Genomic DNA, 21,287 nt, shown 5'->3' with positions numbered 1-21,287 from the left:
TTTTTGTATTTTTAGTAGAGATGGGGTTTCACCATGTTGGCCAGGCTGGTCTCAAACTCCTGACCTCAAACCTCAAGTGATCCGCCTGCCTCGGCCTCCCAAAGTGCTGGGACTACAGGCGTGAGCCACTGCACCCTGCCGAGATCTCTTTTCAATAATATTTTCTAATTGATTACTGCTACTATATAGCAACGTTCTCTAAAACTAATTTCTAAGCCTGGTGAAGTCATAAGAAGCATACTTGGTAAAGGATGCAATATTCTAACTCACAACAGTCATACTAATAATAAAGGAAAATATAAAATTCCTAAGACTCATCAAAGGACACGGATAGCTTCCGGGATGGGAGCACATATGGCTGCTCATCACCTCTGCCCTCCTGTAAGTGTCCCTGCTTCTAGGCAAGACACACAAACATCCATGAAAAGCAGGCACCAGTTTTTGACTGTCGCATCGGAAACACTGCTGACACGAGAATGCCCAGTGCTGCCATGGCACCACTGACTGCTACTCTCAGCACCGTGGCAGGGGAAGCAAATTCAGGAACAGTTTGTCATGATACACGTCATAGGACTTCAAAATCTTCACAACCTTTAACTCTTAATAGTTTATGTACAACGGATGTAATGGGGACATTTACAAATGAAGAAAGAACCAACAGATAAATGATTTAGAAAATGATGGTTTATCCAAGCAATGGAGAAGAGCTACAAAAATCTGCATGAAAGGGAATATTCTCATGTGCATAAAAAAAAAAAAAAACAGGGACCAATCCAGCCCCTAACCCTCAATTACGTACACACGTGTGCATCCAAATACCAAGCCAACCCCTAACCCTCAATTATGTATACATGTGTTTATCCAAATAAAATTATTATTATTTTTTTTTTTTTGAGACAGGGTCTCCCTGTCATCCAGGCTGGATCATAGCTCACTGTAGCCTCAACCTCCCTGGCTTAAGCGATCCTCCCACCTCAGCCTCCCAGGTAGCTGGGACTATAGGCATGTCGTGCCTGGCTAATTTTTTTTTTTTTTTGGTAGAGATGGTGGTCTCACCGTGTTACCCAGGCTGGGCATAAGCAATCCGCCTGCCTGGGCCTCTGAAAGTGCTGGGATTACAGGTGTGAGCCACCACACCCAGCCACATAAATTGAAAGACATACACCAAGTGTTTCAAGAGTTGGACTGGGAACAGGGGTAATGTGTGGCTGTGTTTTCCCCTTTATACCTTCTCAATGTTCCCATTTTAAGCCCCTATAATATTTGAAATCAGCCAGGTGTGGTGTCTCATGCCTGTGATCCCAGCACTTCGGGAGACTGAGGCAAGAGGATCACTTGAGCTCAGGAGTTGGAGACCAGTCTGGGCAACATAGTGAGACCTCATCTCTATTAAATAATTTTAAGGCGGGTGTGGTGGCTCACGCCTATAATCCCAGCACTTTGGGAGGCTGAGGTGGGCAGATCGCGAGGTCAGGAGATCGAGACCATCCTGGCTAATACGGTGAAACCCCGTCTCTACTAAAAGTACAAAAAATTAGCCGGGCGTGGTGGCGGCCACCTGTAGTTCTAGCTACTTGGGAGGCTGAGGCAGGAGAATGGCGTGAACCCGGGAGGAGGAGCTTGCAGTGACCTGAGATCGCACCACAGCACCCAGCCTGGGAGACAGAGCAAGACTCTCTTAAAAAAAAAAAAAAAAAAAAAAAAAAAAACACATATATATATATATATGTGTGTATATATGTATGTGTGTATATATGTGTATATGTATATATAATTTTAAAACAAACAAATTGAAATCAATCAAAGTAGAATGTTAACAGAAAGGGATCTGGCCTAAACACAGCCTCATCCCTAACCAGGTCTAGACAAGTGCCAGGGTCTGAACAGGAAGTGCAAGTGGTCCCTGGAGGGCAGGATGTCTCCAAGTCGACGCTTGGGAAAGACACAAATATTCACCATCTGCCACCCCAGCTGCTCCTGGACACTAGGTACTGGCTTATGGGTCACTTGTGAGTGGCAGAAACACATCTTTCAATGGAAAAAGATGCCACGGTCTGCTCTCAGGCAGTTATGATACTCCATGTGCAAAGGAGAGGAAGGACCAAAGAAGGAAAGGAAGCACCTGTCGGCTTTCAAGTCAGGAAAATTCAATTTGTAGACAAAGACCTTGGTCAAAGGCAGAAACCCTCACACCCAAGAGTGTGGAGCAGTGGCCCTATGGCCAATCAAGAGCAGGACTCTCCCACCAGGCACAGCACCTCCTAGGGGCCAATTCCCACCCCACACCCTCTGCCCTTTTAGACCACCCTTGGAGAAGCTGCTCAGCGACAGGAATGCTGCCTTTGAAATGAGAATGTGGGCTTGCTTCCTTCTGCTTTTTGGTACTGTCCATCCCCTCTCTATTGAGCTTATAGCAATTTTAAAAGGACACATTTTCTTGTTAAAGAAATCAAAGGGCCGGGCATGGTGGCTCATGTCTGTAATCCCAGCACTTTGGGAGGCTGAGGCAGGCAGATCAAGAGGTCAGGAGTTCAAGACCAGTCTGGCCAACATAGTGAAACACCGTCTCTACTAAAAATACAAAAATTAGCTGGGCATGGTGGCATGCACCTGTAATCTCAGCTACTTGGGAAGCTGAGGCAGGAGAATCACTTGAACCCAGGAGGCGGAGGTTGCAATGAGCCGAGATCACACCACTGCACTCCAGCCTGGGCGACAGAGTGAGACTCCGCCTCGAAAAAAAAAAATCAAAACACCCCCACGGCAGTCTGAGGGTGGCCCAAGCTCATGGGGGCCAATGCCCCAATGCCCCTCTTGCTGGGATCCTTAGCCAGTGGGCAGCAGCCTGCCTCCATCTCCCCAGCCCAGGAGCTGTTCCTCGGCAGGTTACCACTCCCAAGGCCACTGTTAGAAAGCGCTGTCTGTTCCTGTCACAGCCCTGCAGGGAAGTGAAACCTCCACCTGGCGCTGAGGACTCTGACCACAGGTGAAGCTCCCAAGGCACTCCCACACCTGCTAGACACAACCAGAGATGTACCAACAACAGTAACTAATGCCCGAAGGGCCTTCTAAGGGTTCCGAGCAGCCACACTACAGTCAGCACCACCCCGGTGTTCTCAACGGCCTTGGGGATTTGGCTGTTCTTCCTGAACCAAACCTTCACTGACAGGACGTTTTCCTGGTTCTTCGGCTGCCTCCTGACCCATCCCCAGTCTCCACTCCCCCTGCCCTCCTCCCTGACCCCAATCTTCTCAGCCTGGTGGTGCCCAGGACTAGGCCTGGCCCCTTCTTCCAACCTCTCCAGATGACACAAACCACCTGTACCTAGGGACTCCTAAAACCTGTCTCCCCTGGCAGACTCTGATCCTGGCACCACCTGCCCACCAAAGTCTCCATGGTGCCTCCCAGGCATCTCACAGTGGGCAGATCCAAAACGGAGCCCCTGAGTGTCCCCAAGCCAGAGCCTGCACAGCCTTTGCTGGCCCCTCCACCCGGTGACCTGCTCTCCTTCTCCCAAGGCCCACTCCTGCGGAGCCCTCCTCCCCCCACTCAGCTTTTCCCACGGCCAGGCAGCTCTCCTGGCCTCCTGCCCTCCACTGTGTCTCCACCCAGCAGCCAGAGCAGTTTCATAGTAAACATTTCAGACATCCAGTCCATGCCAAAATCTTCCCGCACACATCAACTGAACGCTCCAGTGCTGCCTCCAGGACCAGCAGGACCACAGCTGGACTGAGCCAACCCCCGCTCCCTCTCCCAGCCCTGGGAATTTCACCTTCCCGCATATGCCAAGGTCCTCCTTGCCTCAGGCAGTTTCACTCAAGCTGAAGTCTGCCTCTCCCCACCTTGCCTGGTGCCAGCAGCTTCTCAGCCCTCAGATCTTGCCCTGAGTACCACGGCCTCCCCTGAGCCGTCAGGACCAGGCACTGTTCTTCACCAGCGCCCTGTTCTTTTCCACATAGGATGTACACCATGTGCCACCTGCCTCTGCCCATCTGTGCCTGGCTTCTCACCAGCCTCTCCTACCAGCTGTGGCCTCTTGAAACAGGTCTGTCTTATCGAACACTGCACAGTCAGAAGTAAAACAGGAACTGGCCACGGCTGGTCTTCAAGAATGAAGCGAAGACTATGCCTCTCTTTCCCCAAGTGTTATCCGACCAGTCCAAAACGAGAGAGAGGTAAACACATGGTAACAAATGGTAAAAGAAAATAATTCTTCTCAATCTTCAGTGGTTTTCTTTTTTTTTTTTTTTTTTTGAGATGGAGTCTTGCTCTGTCACCCAGGCTGGAGTGCAATGGCGCAATCTCGGCTCACTGCAAGCTCCGCCTCCCGGGTTCATGCCATTCTCCTGCCTCAGCCTCTCCTAGTAGCTGGGACTACAGGCGCCCGCCATCACGCCCGGCTAATTGTTTTTCGTATTTTTAGTAGAGATGGGTTTCACCGTGGTCTCGATGTCCTGACCTCGTGATCCGCCCGCCTCGGCCTCCCAAAGTGCTGGGATTACAAGCGTGAGCCACCGCGCCAGGCCTAATCTTCAGCGGTTTGAAATGCCTCTGGATTGAACCCCAGTTATAACGCCACACCATTTGCTCAAAGTACCTGGGACGAAATCTCTGGGAAGGCCTCAGGGTCGGTGTCTGCCTTCTGGGGAGCGGGTAAGACGGGTGGATTTGCTGGTTTCAACCCAGCGATTTCTGGCCTCATCTTCTGCTCTTCCTCTAGCCTGAAAGCCAGAGCTGAATAACAGAAGTTATTTTATTTCAAATATGCCACAAGGCCTACAAGATATTTAAACTGCTTTATAAAAACACTTGGCAGACGCTATCCATTACAAATCAACATTATGATACCTGATAGTCACTGAAATGAATTCAACAATGTCCCAAGGGAATGAAATCTTTTTCAAAACACTTGGCAGTTTGTGTCCTTATCCATAACACAGAACCCCAAATCTTTTGCCTTCCTATTTTACATTCAGGGACGTTCAGCATGTGGCAGGTGGGCAGGAGCCCTTTAGCTCTGCTCCAAAGAGAAGCATCTTAGACCAAGTGAGAAGAGATTCTCTACATCCTCACCAGAACTCTGCCTGGTCTTTTCCAAACACATGCTAATGAGTGCTACAAAATTTGTGTGGTTATTTAGGCTGAGTGTTCAAGCCCACCAGCTGGACATATTAGTACTTACACCAGAGACCTAGAGAGCAGTCAGACAGCATCAAATTAACATCTGTGTTCTAGCCAGGTGGTTAAATACAGCTCTACCTTTCTCTTTATCTTGATTTCTTGCCAATTCGTTGCCATATATGCCTCCTGGAGCTGTTTAAGGTAGAATGCAAAATTGCTTCTGCCCAATCAACCCTCAACACAGGTATCATTTTCAAGTACACGTGTTTCTGATACCTTTCCAATGGTCAGCCAAGTTGATGTAGAACAGGAGTCCACAGAAAATCAGAAAGGCAAGGAGGAAGAGAATCATATTCCGCTGCAATCTTGACAGCTGCTTCCATTTCTAAGGGAGGTACAGAGAATGACATTTCTTACTGAATATATCACACGGAAAGTCTCAACTGTTACAAATTGTGAGGACAATAAGGAATTCAGGAAGATCCGGTGTTCAGCTCTATTTTTTTTTTTTTTGGAGACAGGGTCTCATTCTGTCACACCTAGGCTGGAGTGTAGTGGGTGGAACGCGGCGTGAGCCACCGTGCCCAGCCAGCTCTATTTATTTTGAATGGGGAGAAGTTCCCTCTCAGCAGGGAGTAGAACATTGCTGGGACAATACTACAGATGTCATTAATACAGTGATGCAAATGAGATGAGAATAAGAAAAAAGTAGAAACATTTCTGTCATATTTCATCAGCAGTGGAGAAAGACTCCCACGATTCCCACAGATGTAGCCCAGGCGATGCATAGGTCCGGATGTGGTTAAGTTATCAATGCCCTTCGGCCTGAGACCACCACGAACACGCCAGGAGCCAATCAAGAGAGGCTCATTTCTCACTGTACCGAGGGGAGCATACACCACAGGGAACCTCCGGTTTCCGCTTCAAGAGGGGCAGGCGTCTGGGCCAGGACCTTGGAGAAAAGCGAACGAAGCCCGGAAAACCTGCTGGGGCTCCGAGCCCTCCTCCCACCACCGCCCCGCAGAATTCCGGCCGCTGAGACCGCTGCAGACGAGCCGACCACGGCTGCCCCGACCCAAAACGCACACTTGCCCCTTTTTGCGGGGAAGGGGTGGAGAGGGCGGCGCCTGGGGAGTCGAGTCCGCCCGCCCAGGCCGCGCTCGGAGCCGCAGTCTGGGAGGGCGGCGGGCACAGCAGTCCCGGGCCCGGGTCAGCCCGGCGCGACCCTCACCCTCCAGCACGAGCGCCGCCGCCAACTCTTGCTGTTGTCATAGCTCTCGCCAAAGCTCAGCGTCACCGAGATGAAGTCCCGATGAGGCGGCGGCGGCGGCGGCGGGTACATGACTACAGTGGTGGCGACGGCCCAGGGGGCCCCGCCCACTGGCGGCGTCAGGAAGTCCGACGGAGAGGAACCGAGAGCTCCGCTTCTCCTGCCCTCGCAGGCAGCCATCGCAGCGCCGTCAACAGCCCGCCCATCGCACGGATACGCGACCGCGCATGCGCTGCGTCTCCATGAGGCCACTGCGCCCGCGCCCGTCTCCGCTGCGTTCCAGCGTACGGGGCTGCGTTCTACGGCGGCTGCGTCAGAGAACTGTTGCGACTCCGCCCTGCCCTCAGGTTCATTGCGCTTGCGTCCGGCAGCGCCTGCCCAGATGTGCTCAGAGCGTAGCTGTAGCAACAGGGCGGGCCTTGGTTCCTCCTGGGGCGTGGTCGCTGTCTGGGGCTCCCACGTGGTTAACCTCACGAGTCTGGAGCTGGGCTTGTCTCGCCTCCTGTCGTCGGGTTGCACCGGCTTTGCCCACGCCCTCACGGGAGACGCAGACACTCGGGACCCAGGGAGGCGCCCGGGCGGCGCCGCCATGTTGGCAGGGAGTCCCCGCGCCCGGCGCCTCGGTTCTGGGACCCGCGGCGCGGGGATGGGGCTGGGCTGCCCTTGGGCGCCGTCCTGGGCTGGGGGCCACCCTAGCCACGTGGTCACCGGCAAGAAGCCCAGGGCCTCACCCAGGCGTGGGGGCCGGGGGAAGGACCGGACCCTCCCGAAGTCGCGGACCAGGCCGGGCGGCACCCGGGCTGGGGTGACTGCTACCCTGAGCTAAGCTGGTTGCGCCGCGTCTCACGATCCCCGGGGCCCGAGCGCTGCGCCTGGACTGGGGCCGAGCGAGGGGGCCAAGCGGCCGGCTGGACCCACAGTCCCCGCGCCATAGGCGGGTCGGGGCTTTCAGACCCGGCTCCCAGCCCTCGAACTCAGTAGCCTTGGAGGTCAGCCTGAGATGACTGCGCTTCCTGCACGCGTTGTCCTCCCTAAAAACGCCCAAAATGGCAAAGCGGCGTCCGTGGCCGCCCGAGGCCCTCCCTGCCTGGGTTCTCCCTTGCCGAACCTCACGCCCGGCGCCTCCCTCATTCTCTCCTGGCCAGGCTGCCCCCGCCCCTTGGGCGAGTCCGCTGCGTCCCACGGTCCTGACTGTGGCATTTCTGAGTGTCTGGAGGGCTCCCCCGGCAGCGATGTCCTGCTTAGCACGTGGCTCGTCTAACTCTGTTCCCCTGGCCCCCTGCTCTTCTAGGGGTCATCTTAAGGTTTCTGCTGGTCTCTGCCCCCTGTGACACTTGCCGGTACCCAAATGACGTCGTTTATGTCACACTCTAACAGGAAGCCCTGAAGAAGCCCTCACAAATACATTAGCAACGGAGCGCCTGCGGCAAACTCTTCTAACCTTTGGTCTTTATAACCTTTGGTTTCAAAGCAGCTTATGGGAACTTCTCGTTTTTAAAAGATTCCCCTTGAGGCCAGGTGCGGTGGCTTCTGTAATCCCAGGACTTTGGGAGGCCGATGCAAGTGGATCACTTTAAGTCAGGAGTTCAAGACTGGCCTGGCCAACATGGTGAGACCCCCGGCTCTACAAAAAACACAAAAAAATTAGCCAGGCGTGGTTGGTGGCAGGCGCCTGTAGTCCCAGCTACACGGGAGGCTTAGGCAGGAGAATTCCTTGAACCCAGGAGGTGGAGGTTGCAGTGAGCCAAGATCGCACCACTGCACTTCAGCCTGGGCGACAGAGCAAGACTGTCTCATAAAAAAAAAAAAAAATTCCCTTGGGCGGGGCACAGTGACTCATGACTGTAGTAATCCCAGCACTTTTGGAGGCCAAGGTGGGCAGATCCCCTGAGCTCAGGAGTCCAACCTAGGCAACACGTGAAACCCGTCTCTACAAAAAATAAAAAATGAGTCCAGTGTGGTGGTGTGCGCCTGTGGTCCTAGCTACTCTGGAGGCTGAAGTGGGAGGACCACCTAAGCCCAGGAGGTCAAGGCTGCAGCGAGCCATGATCGCACCACTGCACTCCAGCCTGGGCAACGGGGTGAGATCCAGTCTCAAAAAAAAAAAAAAAAAAAATTCTCCCTTTCCTCAATGCCCCCCCACGACCATATATGCCTGTGGCCCACTGAGGCTTGCATACTCTGCATTGCAATTGTGTGTTATTCTTGATTAGATTCATTTATTCTGGAGAGCCTGAGTTTCTCTTTAGGTTGACACCACTCACTGTTGTCAGTCCCTGCAGTACCCCAAGCATCCTCACATGGTTAGTAGGGAAACCTTGGCATCTCAAGGATGCAGGTGCAGGAGAGCGAGTCTCCAGGCTGTCAGAGCTGAGCATGCAGAAACCTGCCCTGGAGAGCACCCCGAGGTTCCTGACCCCAGGTTGTCTCAGGCCCTCCTGAGACCCTGGTGAAGAGTGGGATGGAAGCACGGGGGGATTCCTGGGCACCCCAAGTAGTCTTGGCCTTCATGTGTGAACTCCTCTCCCCAAGGGGGCCCCCAGTGAGCTCCAGCCCTGGGACACAGCTGTGAACACCTGATCCTTGTTCCCAACACCTGTGCATTGGCCAAAAACTGCCATTTGCCAGAGTAGCAGTCAATCACAGCACCTTGTGTTTATTGCAAATGTCCCACCTACAGAACATTAAGATGCCAGCAACCAGCCCGGCACAGTGGCTCACACCTATAATCCCAGCACTTTGGGAGGCCGACGTGGGTGGATCACGAGGTCAGGAGATCGAGACCATCCTGGCTAACATGGTCAAACCCCATCTCTACTAAAAATACAAAGAATTAGCCAGGCATGGTGGTGGGTGCCTGTAGTCCCAGCTACTAGGGAGGCTGAGGCTGGAGGTGGAGGTTGCAGTGAGCCAAGGTCACGCCACTTCACTCTAGCCTGGGCAACGAGAGTGAAACTCCGTCTAAAAAAAAAAAAAAAAGGACTTCACCCAACTAACTGCTTGTGTAGAAAGAGGTTGCATCCCTGTTCCAGTCATGGCCATGAGGAGCAGCTATGAGAAGGGCTCTAAGGCACAGCATGGTTTGCAATAAGAAGGGCAGAGCCAGGGAGAGAGAAGCAGACGTCATCCTCTGGGCTTTGGTTTCAAAAATCACAAGGTGTGGGCCTGAACCTGCTGCCTGCCCAGGTCTGGGCGCCTCCACTCAGCCACTGTCCTCCCAGTGCCTCTAAATCTGGAAGGCTGCATCTGAACCTGCCCTTCCAGACAACACCCCTCCCCTGGGAAACCAATGGGGATGAGTAGTGGCCCTCCACTGGGGGCCGTGGATTTCGAGGTGGGGGCGGAGGATGTTACCAGCAGTTGCATATCATAGCTCTCTTCATGTCAGCAGGGAGAGGGAGGTGCCACTGCCTCCTCTGAGATGAGAAAGCAGGCAAGAATCACCAGGGGAAGAACCCTGGGGCAGCTGGCTTGTCCCAGCCATGCCCGAGCGCACCAAATATGGAGGCTGCGTCCTCACTTGGAGAGCCGGGCAGCCTGAGCACCAAGATCCGTCAGAAGCAGCAGGCAGCTGGGGTGAGGGGGGCGGTGCCTCTGACTCATGAAATCCCGGATTAGTCAGCAACCATCACAGAGGCCGCCAGCATTGATCCCACTGGTTCTTGGGGAAGCACAGAAAACTCAGCAGCCTAAACCCACCATGGAAGAGGCTGAGGCAGAGGCCTTGGGGATAGACGGGGAGAAGGCAGGAGTACCGGCCGCAGGCTCAGGTGTCCAGGCCAAGCTTCTCAGAGCCACCTGGATCATGGACATCAGGCCCTTTCTGTGGCCTTGCTGGGCATCCAGGGTGTGTGGGCTGAGATGCCCCAGCCTTGCCCCCCGAGGGGGCAGCCCTCGAGTGGGTGGAATTGTCCCCCTCATTCTGGTTCTGCATCTGTAGGCTGCAGAAGCACATCTTGTGTAGCTTATGCAGCTTCTAGTGCTCGGCGGGGTGCAGTGGATCCACAGGGCCGGCGCCCAAAGGGACGTGCCCTCCTGTTCTCCCCAGATAACACCACACCTCCCTTGGGCCCCAACCCGAAGCCTCCTCTCAGCCCCATTCTCCCAGGTCCCAAGTCCCTCTACCTCTTGACTAGACCCCACAGCCGGGAATGGAGCCACAGAGCCCCCAGCAGGCTGTAGCCACTTGTGTCCAGAGGCGACAGGAGACGCCCTGCCCTGGTGGAGTCTACCAGCATGTTTCATTCTGTGTTCTGCAGGCTGGAAGCACGTGGCAGGCTGCTTTCCCACCCAGAGCTCAAGCTGGGGCCGTAGCCCCCAGCTCCAGGATGCTGGGGCTGGCAGGTCTGGGGGGAGTCTGGGGGAGGTCAGGACTCCTGCGGCTGCAGCTCCCTGGCCTGGTCTTCATCCAGGATGAGCGGGGACTGGAACTCCCGGCCTTGCAGGTACACTTCTAAACCCTGGAGACGAGCAAGGGACAATGGCCAAGTACTCACCTTTTGGCTGGCCACAGCCCCTCTGGCCACACCAAGAGCCACAGTCCCCAGGCGTGATCCCAGGTCTGCCTGGAGTCAAGGAGGGATGGGGACAGAAAGGCTTCCAGGGCCAGGAGCAGACACACACTGCAAAGCCACCCAAGACCACGCTCAAGATCCTAGGCCAGCAGGAGACCCTCCTGTCACGCACAGGTCTGACCTGACCAGAGAAAGGGGCAAGGGCAGCCGAGGTCAGGGAGGTAGCAGAGGCCCCCACCAAGGCCTGACTGGCCCCACACTGGGCTCAGACCTGGGCTGTCTCATCCCCATGCCCTCCCAGGACCTGCAAAGGCCTCTGGATGCCTCACCCCACCCCAGCCCATATCTTGGAAAGTCTTCTGCAAACTTAAGCCACCGACCCCATTGGTTAACCGAGGTAGAGCTGTGCTGTCTCCGCCCAAGCAGCCACCTCTCCCCAGATGGTATTCCAAACCTGACTCCAGAAAAGCCTTAGATAGGGATGGGCAGCTCTCACCTCTCCAGAGTAAGACACCAAGGGTGATATCTCACAGATGGCCGGAGGGTCTCCATTTGGGGGAAAGCTAGGGCAAGTCCACTTGTCAATATCTCCTTGCAGCACCTGCCCAGAGCCCTCCCCCAGCACCCCCACTCCCGAGAGGAGACTGAGCTCTACACACCTGGCTGCCCGCAGCCCCTGTCTCAGCAAGCTCATCTTCCTCTGGACACCCCAAACCCTGAGCACACATCCCACTGCCAAGTGACAGGACCTGATTTGGGGTAGAAAGCACCCCCACAGGCCTCCCACGCAGAGCCTAGGCAGCTAGATTTAGGGGTGGCCCTAGAAAATCAGGGAGGTGGAAGCCAAACGTCCTTTTCTTTCCCAGCCCTGAAATCAAACTGTCCTGCTACTTTCTGAATTCATGCCCGGGGCTCAGTTTCAAAGCCTGTGAATAAATGGGAACAACGTTGGTTGGGTGATGGAGCCCCTAAAAGCCCTGACCTGACCAAAGTTGCACACGCACCCCACAAATGTATACAAATAAGAAAAAAATTTAAAAATAGCCAGGTGCGGTGGCTCACGCCTGTAATCCCAGCACTTTGGGAGGCCGAGGTGGGCGGATCACAGGTCAGGAGTTTGAGACCATCCTGGCTAACACGGTTAAATCCCGTCTCTACTAAAAAAAATAAAAAATACAAAAAAATGAGCCGGGCGTGTTGGCGGGCGCCTGTAGTCCCAGCTACTCAGGAGGCTGAGGCAGGAGAATGGTGGGAACCCGGGGGGTGGAGCTTGCAGTGAGCCAAGATCCCGCCACTGCACTACAGCCTGGGCAACAGAGCGAGACTCCATCTCAAAAAAGTAAATAAAAATAAATAAATAAATAAAAGGCAAATCTAAGTATGCTTTTGTAAACAAACCAAAAGCTTGTGGATAAGTTGGGGAGGGAGTTGGGGAGCCCCTGCCTCCCTCAGTGCACTGAGCACAACTTGAAGGGTCAGGACAGGAGGGTGTGCCGCCGGTCACCATGTGACCTGGAGCTGGCTGGGCACAAGGCTACCTGCATCTGCGGTGGTGCTGGGGAGGAAGACCCCTCCCCAGCATGGCTGTCGCAGAGCCAACAGGACTCTGGAGCTGAAGATTGGGTCCTGACAGCCCTCCCCTTCTGGCTGTAGCTACCCCAGGGCCACACTCACCTGGGCAGCTCTGGGAGCCAGGCCCCATGGGCATCCAGGAAGCGGGCCCCGGCCCGCAGAGCCCACCGGTAGTGCTGGGTGAGCAGGGCCCTGCGTGAGGTGCTGGGACTATCCCTGTCGGCCGGCTCTGCGTTCTTCAGTGGGGAAAATTCCTCCTCCCGTAGCACTTCAAAGGCAACAAAGTTCCTGGTGGGGAAAGGGCTAGTCACCCACGTCCCGGCACAGAGGCCCTGATCTGGGCAGGTGAGAGCTAGGCCAGGTTTCCAGTGACAGAGTGAAGGTCTGGTCCCATGGGCAGCAAGTCTAGGGAGGAGCCCCCACAGCTACTGAGTGTCTTTGCTCCTGAGATGCCGGGGATGGCCCAATTCCAGCAGCCATTTCCAGCAGCCAAAAGCCCTGACCCTGGGACCCCTGTAGTGAGGGCCAAAGGCCCTGCGAGCCGCCCTGGCAACCTGGCCAGGAGACCTCTCCTAACCATGGGTGGGGGCAGTGGAAGGTCCGGGAGGTGGCACTACTGTCCTCCCAAGTCCACAGCCCCAAGGACTCCCTATGCCCTCAAGGGCTGCTTACCCTCAGGGCCAAGAGCACCCTCTGGTCTTCTCCCTGAGACCTGCCCACAGGGCCCTTGGCTCCCCCAAGCCTCTACTTCCCTGCCAGCTGGGCCTCAGTTCCCACCACCAAAACTGAGGGAAGGAAGAAGGGGAAAATAAATGAGTTCCACTACTAACTTAGCGAACCGGAACACATCAAACACAAATTTCTCCATCTTTATCCCGTTCGGTTTTAGCGGCTTTACCAGATTCCCCGCCTCATCCACATACGGGACCTTCTTCACAGCCACGTGTGGCTTCAGCAAAGGCTCAAACTCCCTGGGGCACGGGAGAGCAGAGGGGAGGAAAGAAACAGATCAGATATGGCACCGCCGGGGGCTCTGTCCCCATTTCTGAGCACACCCAGCTGGGTGGGACAGGATGGCAGAAGGACACTACAGGGCACAGAAGCGGCAGAGTAGGGCCAGATCTCCAGGGAGAAGCAGGCACAGGCCTCCTCCCTACATCCCCGTGCCAAGCGCCAGGCACCATCAGCCAAATCCCTGCTCAGGCAAACAGAAACTGGCAAGCCCCGGAGCAGAGGTAGCACCATGGGCACCAGGGCAGGTCCCCAGAAGGAGGAGACGGCAGACTTGATCACAGAGCCTTACAACGGCTACCTGCTGAGCACGGCTTGTGCCTGACCTCCAGTACCTCTGCCTTTGCAAGCCAGGATCCATTCTCCACCCCAACCCATCAGCCGCTCCTGACGGCAGCCGCTCCTGACCACAGCAGCTGTGGCCCAGCGCACTCAGCTCACTGGGACCCCGCGGGTCCCTGGTCAGCGCAGGCGCCTCTGGCCGGCACTCCGCAGCCACCTGCCGCCGCACACCTGGTGACCGCCTTAAGGAAGCCTCGGGTGAAGAAGTGGTTGCAGATGTTGCCTGCATTGTACAGCAGGCCCCCGTCGGCAGCACGTAGCTGTGCGGTCTCAGGACTGATCTCGCTGTACTCCACCACCTGGGGGACGCCGTCCACCTGGCACACCACGCCCACGGGCTCCTCGGGGTATGCCTTTTCCACCACCTGCAGCCAAGACTAGGGATGGGCTCCGAGGGCTGGGCGGAGGGGCGGGGCTCCACGAGGGCTGGGCCGGGCTGGGCGGAGGGGCGGGGCTCCGCGAGGGGCGGGGCCGAGCTGGGCGGAGGGGCGGGGCCAGCCTCGGGTGCGGGGCGCCGCGCAGTTGGGCGCTAACCTTAGCGCCACAGTCTGCGCCCTGCAACACACAGAAGCCGATGAAGACAGGGTCTGCCAGCCGCACCAGGATGTTGTCCACACAGTACACGTGCACAAACTCTACTCCCCGGCGCTCCATGTCCTCCAGGATCTTGTGGTCCTCCAGCGCGCAGTAGAGGCCCCCGTTGCCGTCTGCAGACGGAGAAGGGAATGGGCGTCGCGAGGGCTCCCGCCAGGGCTCGCTCTGCGGGTCTAGGACGTGCTGGAGGCGGGGGAAGCCCCGGTCTTGTGCCTAAGGCAGCCCTGGTCACTAACCAGACAGCCCAGTTGTTGTACCATGTGACAAATCACGATCAAGGCCCAGAAAAAGAGGCGCCTAACCCAGGACCACACAGCCTCGGGGCAGCCGCGAACCCGGGCGCGTGGACCCCCAGCTACGCTCCAGTTCTAGTCTGGGCGGTCCCTCCCCGTCTCAGGAACGGGCCACACCTGGGGCCATGGCAACTTTGTCTTTCCGCTCCAAGATAACCTTGCCATCAAAGGTCACAGCAGGCAGCAGGCGCTGCTCAAACATGACCACGTTGGCAGGGTCCAGGTGGAAGAAGTTGTGCTCCCTGAAGAACTCGGCCGTGGGCCCCAGAGTGAACTCGCTGGTCATGACGTACCTGCAAGAGAGGCACGGTGAGCCGGCCGCGAGTACGCCTGGCCCTGCAGGCAGACGGGGCTCGGACCAGAGCCGGCATCGGGGTTCGGGGTCCAGTGTCCAGCTGGGGCTGGGGCCAGGCCCCATTTTGGGCCGGTTCTAGGCTATGTCCCGGGCTGTGCCGGGGTCGGCGCTCGCGTCTGGAGCGGGGTTGTGGGGGGGCGTGGGGAAGGGTACCTCCGGGCCGAGGTAGGGCAGGCAGGACACACCAGGGGACGGTGCAGCGGGTCCCGTGGCGCTCACCGGCCAGCTGCTCCACCCGCCGAATCCGCTCCGCCTGCAGCTGGTACAGGGTCTTCCGGCTGGGCAGCCCCACACGGTACATACCCTTGGGGTAGGTCACGCCCAGGCGAGTGCCCTGCCCCCCCGCCAGCAGCAGGACGGCCACCTTGTTCAGGGATATCTGACGGAAACCTGGGGGTACAGGCGCCGTGAAGGGACGCCCGGGACCCGCCCACCCTTCCGCTTTAGGGGAAGCCAACCCTGGGGCTGGGGCGCCAGGACTCGGGGGCTGGAACGCGTGAGGCGAGACACGTCTCAAAGTAGCGAGGAGAACTACAGTTCCCCGAGCGCGGCCTTGGTTCCCACCCGCTCCGTGGGCACGACCCCCTTGCCGGCCCCCCGGGCCTCCCACCCCGCTTACCTTCCTCCTCCCAGCGCCGCCGCGTCTCGGGGTTGCTGCGGCTGGCCCTGCCCACGCGCTCGGGGGGCAGGGGCCGCAGGCGCGCGGCCAAGTCGGGCGGCGGGCCGTGGGGGCGCGCGCAGGCCTCCGCCGCCCGCCGGCAGTGCTCGCGCAGCGCCTCGGGCTCCAGCAGCGCCAGCTCCGCCAGCAGCTCGGCTCGCGGCTCCGGCGCCAGCTCTGCCCAGAAGCGCAGGAGGTGCTCCTGGCCAGCGCGCTGCAGCCGGGCGCGCACGTCCTGCTCCGAGGCCATGTCGCCGCTGCCGTCTGTCAAGTCTGCACTCGTGACCCGCGCCACTGACCAGCGTCACGGGACCTGGCGGGCGGTGTAGACCGCCCCGCCCCGCCCCGCCCCGCCCCGCGCCCTGCCCTGGAGCCTGCCCACCCCCGCTGCGCACCCCCGACTCCGTCCGGGTTCTCTCTGACCCCACCCTGTCCACGTCCCCCCAGCCCCCCCGCGTCCGGTCCGAGACTCGAGACAGGGCCCAGCCCCATCTCTCCAGCCTGTCCCCCGTCCCTCTCCGTCCCCTGGACCCGCTCCGGTGTCTGGCCCTGGCCTGGTCCCTCGAGCCCCCGTCCCCGTTCCTGCCCTGCTCCAGGCCCCGGGCCCATGCCAGCCCTGTCCACTCCGCGCCCCGCCCCGAGAGATCCCAGGACCCTCTGGGTCGCCCCAGCTGGCGTGGGCAGAGGAACCGACCATTGAGCTAAGGGAGGAAGAGGCCCCGGGGACGCCCCGCAGGGGAAAGCTAGGTTCTGTCCCCGCACGGGCTTTGAACCTGAGAGGGGCATGGCCACCTTTGCGCTAACCAAGACCCGGACGGAGATCTCCTGGTGCAGAGACAACCGGCCAGGGTGCATTGAAGAGGCCTGGGCTACGGCTGAGCCGTTGGGAGGATGGAGCCAGACCAGGTTCCCGGATGCCAGCACGGCGTCCGCAGGAAGCCACCCCGCGGCTTGGGGCTCCCTTCCACACACTCTTCCCCCTTCCCATTGCCCGGTGACCAGAGCGCTCTGCAGCCCCTCGCCCACATTGTTATTTTACTATCAGGTTTTAAAATATCTTGCTTGTGGTCGGCGCGGTGGCTCAAGCCTGTAATCTCAGCACTTTGGGAGTCCTAAGTGGGGTCAGGAGTTCGAGACCAACCTGGCCAACACGGTGAAACCCCGTCTCTAATAAAAATACAAAAATTAGCTGGGCGTGGTGGCGGGCGCCTGTAGTCCCAGCTACTCGGGAGGCTGAGGCAAGAGAATCCCTTGAACTCAGGAGGTGGAAGTTTCAGTGAGCCGAGATCCCGCTGCTGCACTCCAGCCTGGGAGACAGAATGAGACTTCATCTCAATAAAAATAAAAATAAAACAGTTTGCTTGTGAAAAATATGAAAGGGTAGCTTCTGCCAGTTGGGCACAAAACTTTCTCCTAGAAACTATATAGTAAGTCTAAAAGTAATATATGTGACTGCTTAAAAGAATTCAAATGGTGGCCAGGTGCAGTGGCTCATGCCTGTAATCCTAACACCTTGGGAGACCAAGGCAGGATGATCACTTGAGCCCAGGAATTCGAGACCAGCTTGGGCAACATGATGAAACCCCATCTCCACTAAAAATACAAAAATTAGCCGGGTATGGTGGCATGCACCTGTAGTCCCAGCTACTTGGGAGGATGAGGCACGAGAATCACTTGAACCCGGGAGGCAGAGGTTACAGTGAGCTGAGATCGCACCACTGCACTCCAGCCTGGGTGACGACAGAGTGAGACTCTGTCTCAAAAAAAAAAAAAAAAAAAAAAAAAAAAAAAAAAAAAAAAAAAAAAAAGCCAGGCGCGGTGGCTCACTTCTGTAATCCCAGCACTTTGGGAGGCTGAGGCGGGCAGATCACCTGAGGTCGGGAGTTTGAGACCAGCCTGACTAACATGGAGAAACCCTGTCTCTACTAAAAATAGATACAAATATTAAATATAAATATAAATATATAAGCATGGTGTTGCATGCTTATAATCCCAGCTACTCTAGAGGCTGAGGCAGGAGAATTGCTTGAACCTGGGAGGCGGAGGTTGCCATAAGCCAAGATCGCGCCATTGCACTCCAGCCTGGGCAACAAGGGCGAAACTCTATCTCAAACAAACAAACAAACAAACAAACAAACCGAAAAAAAACAAATCATGCTGTTACAGGAAAGAGATTCCAGACCTCAAGAGAAGGTTCTTGGGTCTCGCCCAAGAAAGAATTCAGGGCAAGCCTATAGAGTAAAGCAAAAGCAAGTTATTAGGAGAGTAAAGGAATAAAGAATGGTTTCTCTACAGACAGAGCAGCCCTGAGGGCTGCTGGTTGCCCATTTTTATGTTTTTTTGGATGATATGCTAAACAAGGAGTGGATAATTCATCCCTCCCCTTTGTAGACCATATACGGGAACTTCCTGATGTTGCCATGGCATCTGTAAACTGTCATGGCGCCGGTGGGAGTGTAGCAGCGAGGACAACAAGAGGTCACTCTCGTTGCCATCTTGGTTTTGGTCGGCTTCTTTAACGGGATCTCTTTTATCAGCAAGGTCTTTGTGACCTGTATCTTGTGCCGACTTCCTATGTCATCCTGACTTAGAATCCCTTAACCGGCCGGGAGCGGTGGCTCACGCTTGTAATCCCAGCACTTTGGGAGGCCGAGGCGGGTGGATCACAAGGTCAGGAGATCGAGACCACGGTGAAACCCCGTCTCTACTAAAAATACAAAAAAAAAATTAGCCGCGCATGGTGGCAGGCGCCTGTAGTCCCAGCTACTCGGAGAGGCTGAGGCAGGAGAATGGCGTGAACCCGGGAGGCAGAGCTTGCAGTGAGCTGAGATCGCGCCACTGCACTCCAGCCTGGGCGACAGAGCAAGACTCCGTCTCAAAAAAAAAAAAAAAAAAGAATCCCTTAACCATCCGGAAATGCAGCTCAGTACGTCTCAGCCTTATTTTACACAGCTCCCATTCAAGATGGTGTTGCTGTGGTTCGCACACCTCTGACAGTGATCTAGGACCCAAAATGAAGACTAACATCTCCCTCGTGCCGCCCCATGGACCCCTCAGGCAGTTGCGTCTCCTTGCAGTTGGGTGCTGCCCCTACCTCCACACACATGCCCTCACTGAGTTTGGGATGGGGCTTCAACACTGGGGCAAGGCCCAGATGCACTGTCCTGGACCTGCATGGAGTTGCTTTTTGGGCCTGCCTTGGGGTCTCTGCACTTCCTGTTCCTCCCTCCTGGACCGCTTGTCCCCAGAGAAACGTGTGGCTAGGGACACATTTGGTCAGGCCTCAGCTCCCCAGGCCACGCCCACTCAGCGAGCACCTTCCCATCCTCCGTGCCAGGCTGCCTTTCTGCATTCTTGGCTGCCTGACTCCCCTGTGAGAAGTGAACCCCACAAAGGCGGGGAGTTGCTGTTTTTGTTTTGTTTTGTTTGTTTTGTTTTGAGACAGCATCTCATTCTGTCGCCCAGGCTGGAGTGCAGTGGTGCCATCTCGGCTCACTGCAACCTCTGCCTCCCAGGTTCAAGTGATTCTCCTGCCTCAGCCTCCCGAGTAGCTGAGATTACAGGCTCCCGTCATCACACACAGCTAATTTTTTTGTATTTTTAGTAGAGATGGTTGGCCAGGCTGGTCTCGAACTGCTGACCCCGTGATTTGCCCGCCTTGGCCTCCCAAAGTGTTGAGATTACGGGCATGAGCCACCGTGCCCGGCCCAGGCAGGGCATTGTTTAGGCCACTGCTCTGCCCCCATCACCTCAGATAAATGCAGCACACAGTAGGCACTCAATCAATGTTTGTTGACTGAACAAATGAGTGTTGAACCCAAGCCCACACCGTGACTGGGCCACAGCAAATGTTCAGGGAGTACTTGCTGCATGAATGAATTAATGAATGGCCTGTTCTACTCCAGTAGTTTGCGGTGGTTGAACATCAGTTCGGATGAATGTTGGAGTTGGAGGTAGGCATGGCACACACGGCATCCAGTGAGCCGAGCAGGCTCCACGCCCCAGGCCAGAGTCCGTGGTAACCCTTATCACCCCCGCAGGGCTGGGCAGCAGAGGAGGCACATGTCTCTTGGAAGCAGGTGTCAGGACATGAACTCTTGGCCCTCTAGGTCAGGGCGATTCCAAATCCCACCTCAAGGTGTGGGTTGGGCTGTAATCGAGGATTTGGAAAATCAAGGTTTGTACAGCTAGAGGCACTTGCGGCACCAGAAGGGGAGGAGAGACCCTACCCAGGCCGACAGAGCCTACAGATGGGGTAGGAGTGCTGGCAAGGCTGAGGTGGGCAGCAACCTCCTGGACCACTTTGTGGCCAGGCAGTTGTCTTCACAAGGGGCTCAGGGGGGCAGGGCCCTAAGGCTCAGAGGCCAGGAGTGCAGATGGGGAGCCCTGGGAGGCTCAGGGGCTGGGTTGCCGTTGCCAGTTCTTCACTTGGTGCCCACTGCTGGGGATACATCAGGGGACAGAGGGGCCGGTCTTCCTGTCACCTCTGCCCAGAGTGGTCCAGGCTTGCACAGTGAGAACACAATTACAGCTAAGATGGGGCCTCCAAAAGTACACGGACAGCATGGGACCCCCAGGGGTGACACAACACTAAAACCTGAAGGATTGGGAAACTATCAGGCCGGTTGGAAAGTGGAGTGCAAGCAGGAAGTGATCAGAGCTCAGGACAGGAAGGATGCAGGACCACCTCTTAGCCCCACGCCCAAAGCCAGGCACAGCCTCCAGTCTTTTCCGCTCTGTCGCCCAGGCTGGAGTGCCGTGGTGCGATCTCAGCTCACTGCAAGCTCCACCTCCTGGGTTCACGCCATTCTCCTGCCTCAGCCTCCGGAATAGATAGGACTACAGGCACCCGCCACCACGCCTGGCTATTTGATGGTCTCCTGACCTCATGATCCCCCCCTCGGCCTCCAAAGTGTGGTTACAGGGTGAGCCACAACACCGGTTTTTTTTTTTTTTTCTTCTTGCCCAGGCTGGAGTGCAATGGTGCGATCTCGGCTCACTGCAACCTCCACCTCCAGGGTTCAAGCTATTCTCCTGCCTCAGTAATCCCAAGTAGCTGAGATTACAGGCATGTGCCACCACGCCTGGCTAATTGTGTATTTTTAGTAGAGACGGGGTTTCTCCATGTTGGTCAGGCTGGTCTTGAACTCCTGACCTCAGGTGATCCGCCCGCCTTGGCTTCCCAAAGTGCTGGGATTACAGGTGTGAGCCGCCGCACCCGGCCTCCAGTCTTTTTTATACCTTCCGCCAATACCCAGCCAGGGGCCACAGAGACGCCCACAGACCAAGGGCCAGCTGGGGCTGCCTTCCCCAAGGCTCTGGATGGTGTGAAAAGCCCTTGTTTTGTCTGCGCGGTGGGTTCAGTTCCATGCGGGGCCGTGGCTGGTCTGGCCTGGACACCACTGGCCACGCTGTCCTGAGCTGCAGCAGCCTTGCTCACTGCCGGCCACCGACTCCACGTCCACACTGGCCTCCCCTGCCATCCCACTGAGCTGTTCCCAGCCCTTCCCCATCCCTCAGGCCTCAGCCTGACTTGGTGCCCACTCAAGGATGGTGT

At 56.6% G+C, this 21,287-nt stretch overlaps 2 protein-coding genes across 3 annotated transcripts in view; both read right to left on the bottom strand.

Annotated features, from left to right (window-relative positions):
* MAN1B1 (mannosidase alpha class 1B member 1) overlaps positions 1–6,624 on the bottom strand; it is a 22,067-nt gene extending 15,443 nt beyond the window's left edge. The window contains exons 1-3 of one of the 2 annotated variants that reach the window (XM_032165737.2): positions 6,353–6,624; positions 5,398–5,506; positions 4,598–4,734 (exon numbers count right to left, since the gene is read on the bottom strand). In XM_032165737.2, the coding sequence (XP_032021628.1) occupies positions 4,598–4,734; positions 5,398–5,506; positions 6,353–6,571 (465 nt within the window). In that variant the 5' untranslated portion in view covers positions 6,572–6,624. Of the gene's footprint in view, positions 1–4,597; positions 4,735–5,182; positions 5,314–5,397; positions 5,507–6,352 lie in introns of those variants that run through there. The other variant, XM_058445519.1, reaches the window with a different exon arrangement.
* A 2,366-nt stretch (positions 6,625–8,990) lies between these two features.
* Positions 8,991–16,013, bottom strand: UAP1L1 (UDP-N-acetylglucosamine pyrophosphorylase 1 like 1). The gene is made up of 9 exons (XM_032165735.2): positions 15,692–16,013; positions 15,258–15,462; positions 14,835–15,010; positions 14,365–14,537; positions 14,002–14,195; positions 13,308–13,448; positions 12,580–12,765; positions 11,402–11,468; positions 8,991–10,851 (listed from the first exon to the last, which is right to left on the bottom strand). Exons 1-9 carry the CDS (start codon positions 15,978–15,980, stop codon positions 10,759–10,761), a joined length of 1,524 nt encoding a protein of 507 aa, XP_032021626.1. The 5' UTR covers positions 15,981–16,013; the 3' UTR covers positions 8,991–10,758.
* Between the last annotated feature and the right edge of the window lie 5,274 nt (positions 16,014–21,287).

The sequence above is a fragment of the Hylobates moloch genome, unplaced genomic scaffold (assembly GCF_009828535.3).
Source record: "Hylobates moloch isolate HMO894 unplaced genomic scaffold, HMol_V3 SCAFFOLD_10, whole genome shotgun sequence".
Classification (NCBI taxonomy): Eukaryota; Metazoa; Chordata; class Mammalia; order Primates; family Hylobatidae; genus Hylobates; species Hylobates moloch.
The sequence above is the reverse complement of the archived record's forward strand: the minus strand, read 5'-3'. Positions and strand labels throughout refer to the sequence as shown.

Bases quoted from the DNA above. Each gene is read 5' to 3' on its own strand.
- UAP1L1 (XM_032165735.2), bottom strand. From the start codon at position 15,980: ATGGCCTCGGAGCAGGACGTGCGCGCCCGGCTGCAGCGCGCTGGCCAG. The intron at 11,469-12,579 runs GTGAGTGTGGCC...GACTTGCCCTAG, and splicing joins TGGCTCCCAGAGCTGCCCAG to CTTTCCCCCAAATGGAGACC. The intron at 10,852-11,401 runs GTGAGAGCTGCC...GCTCGTCTCCAG, and splicing joins TGGTGTCTTACTCTGGAGAG to GGTTTAGAAGTGTACCTGCA.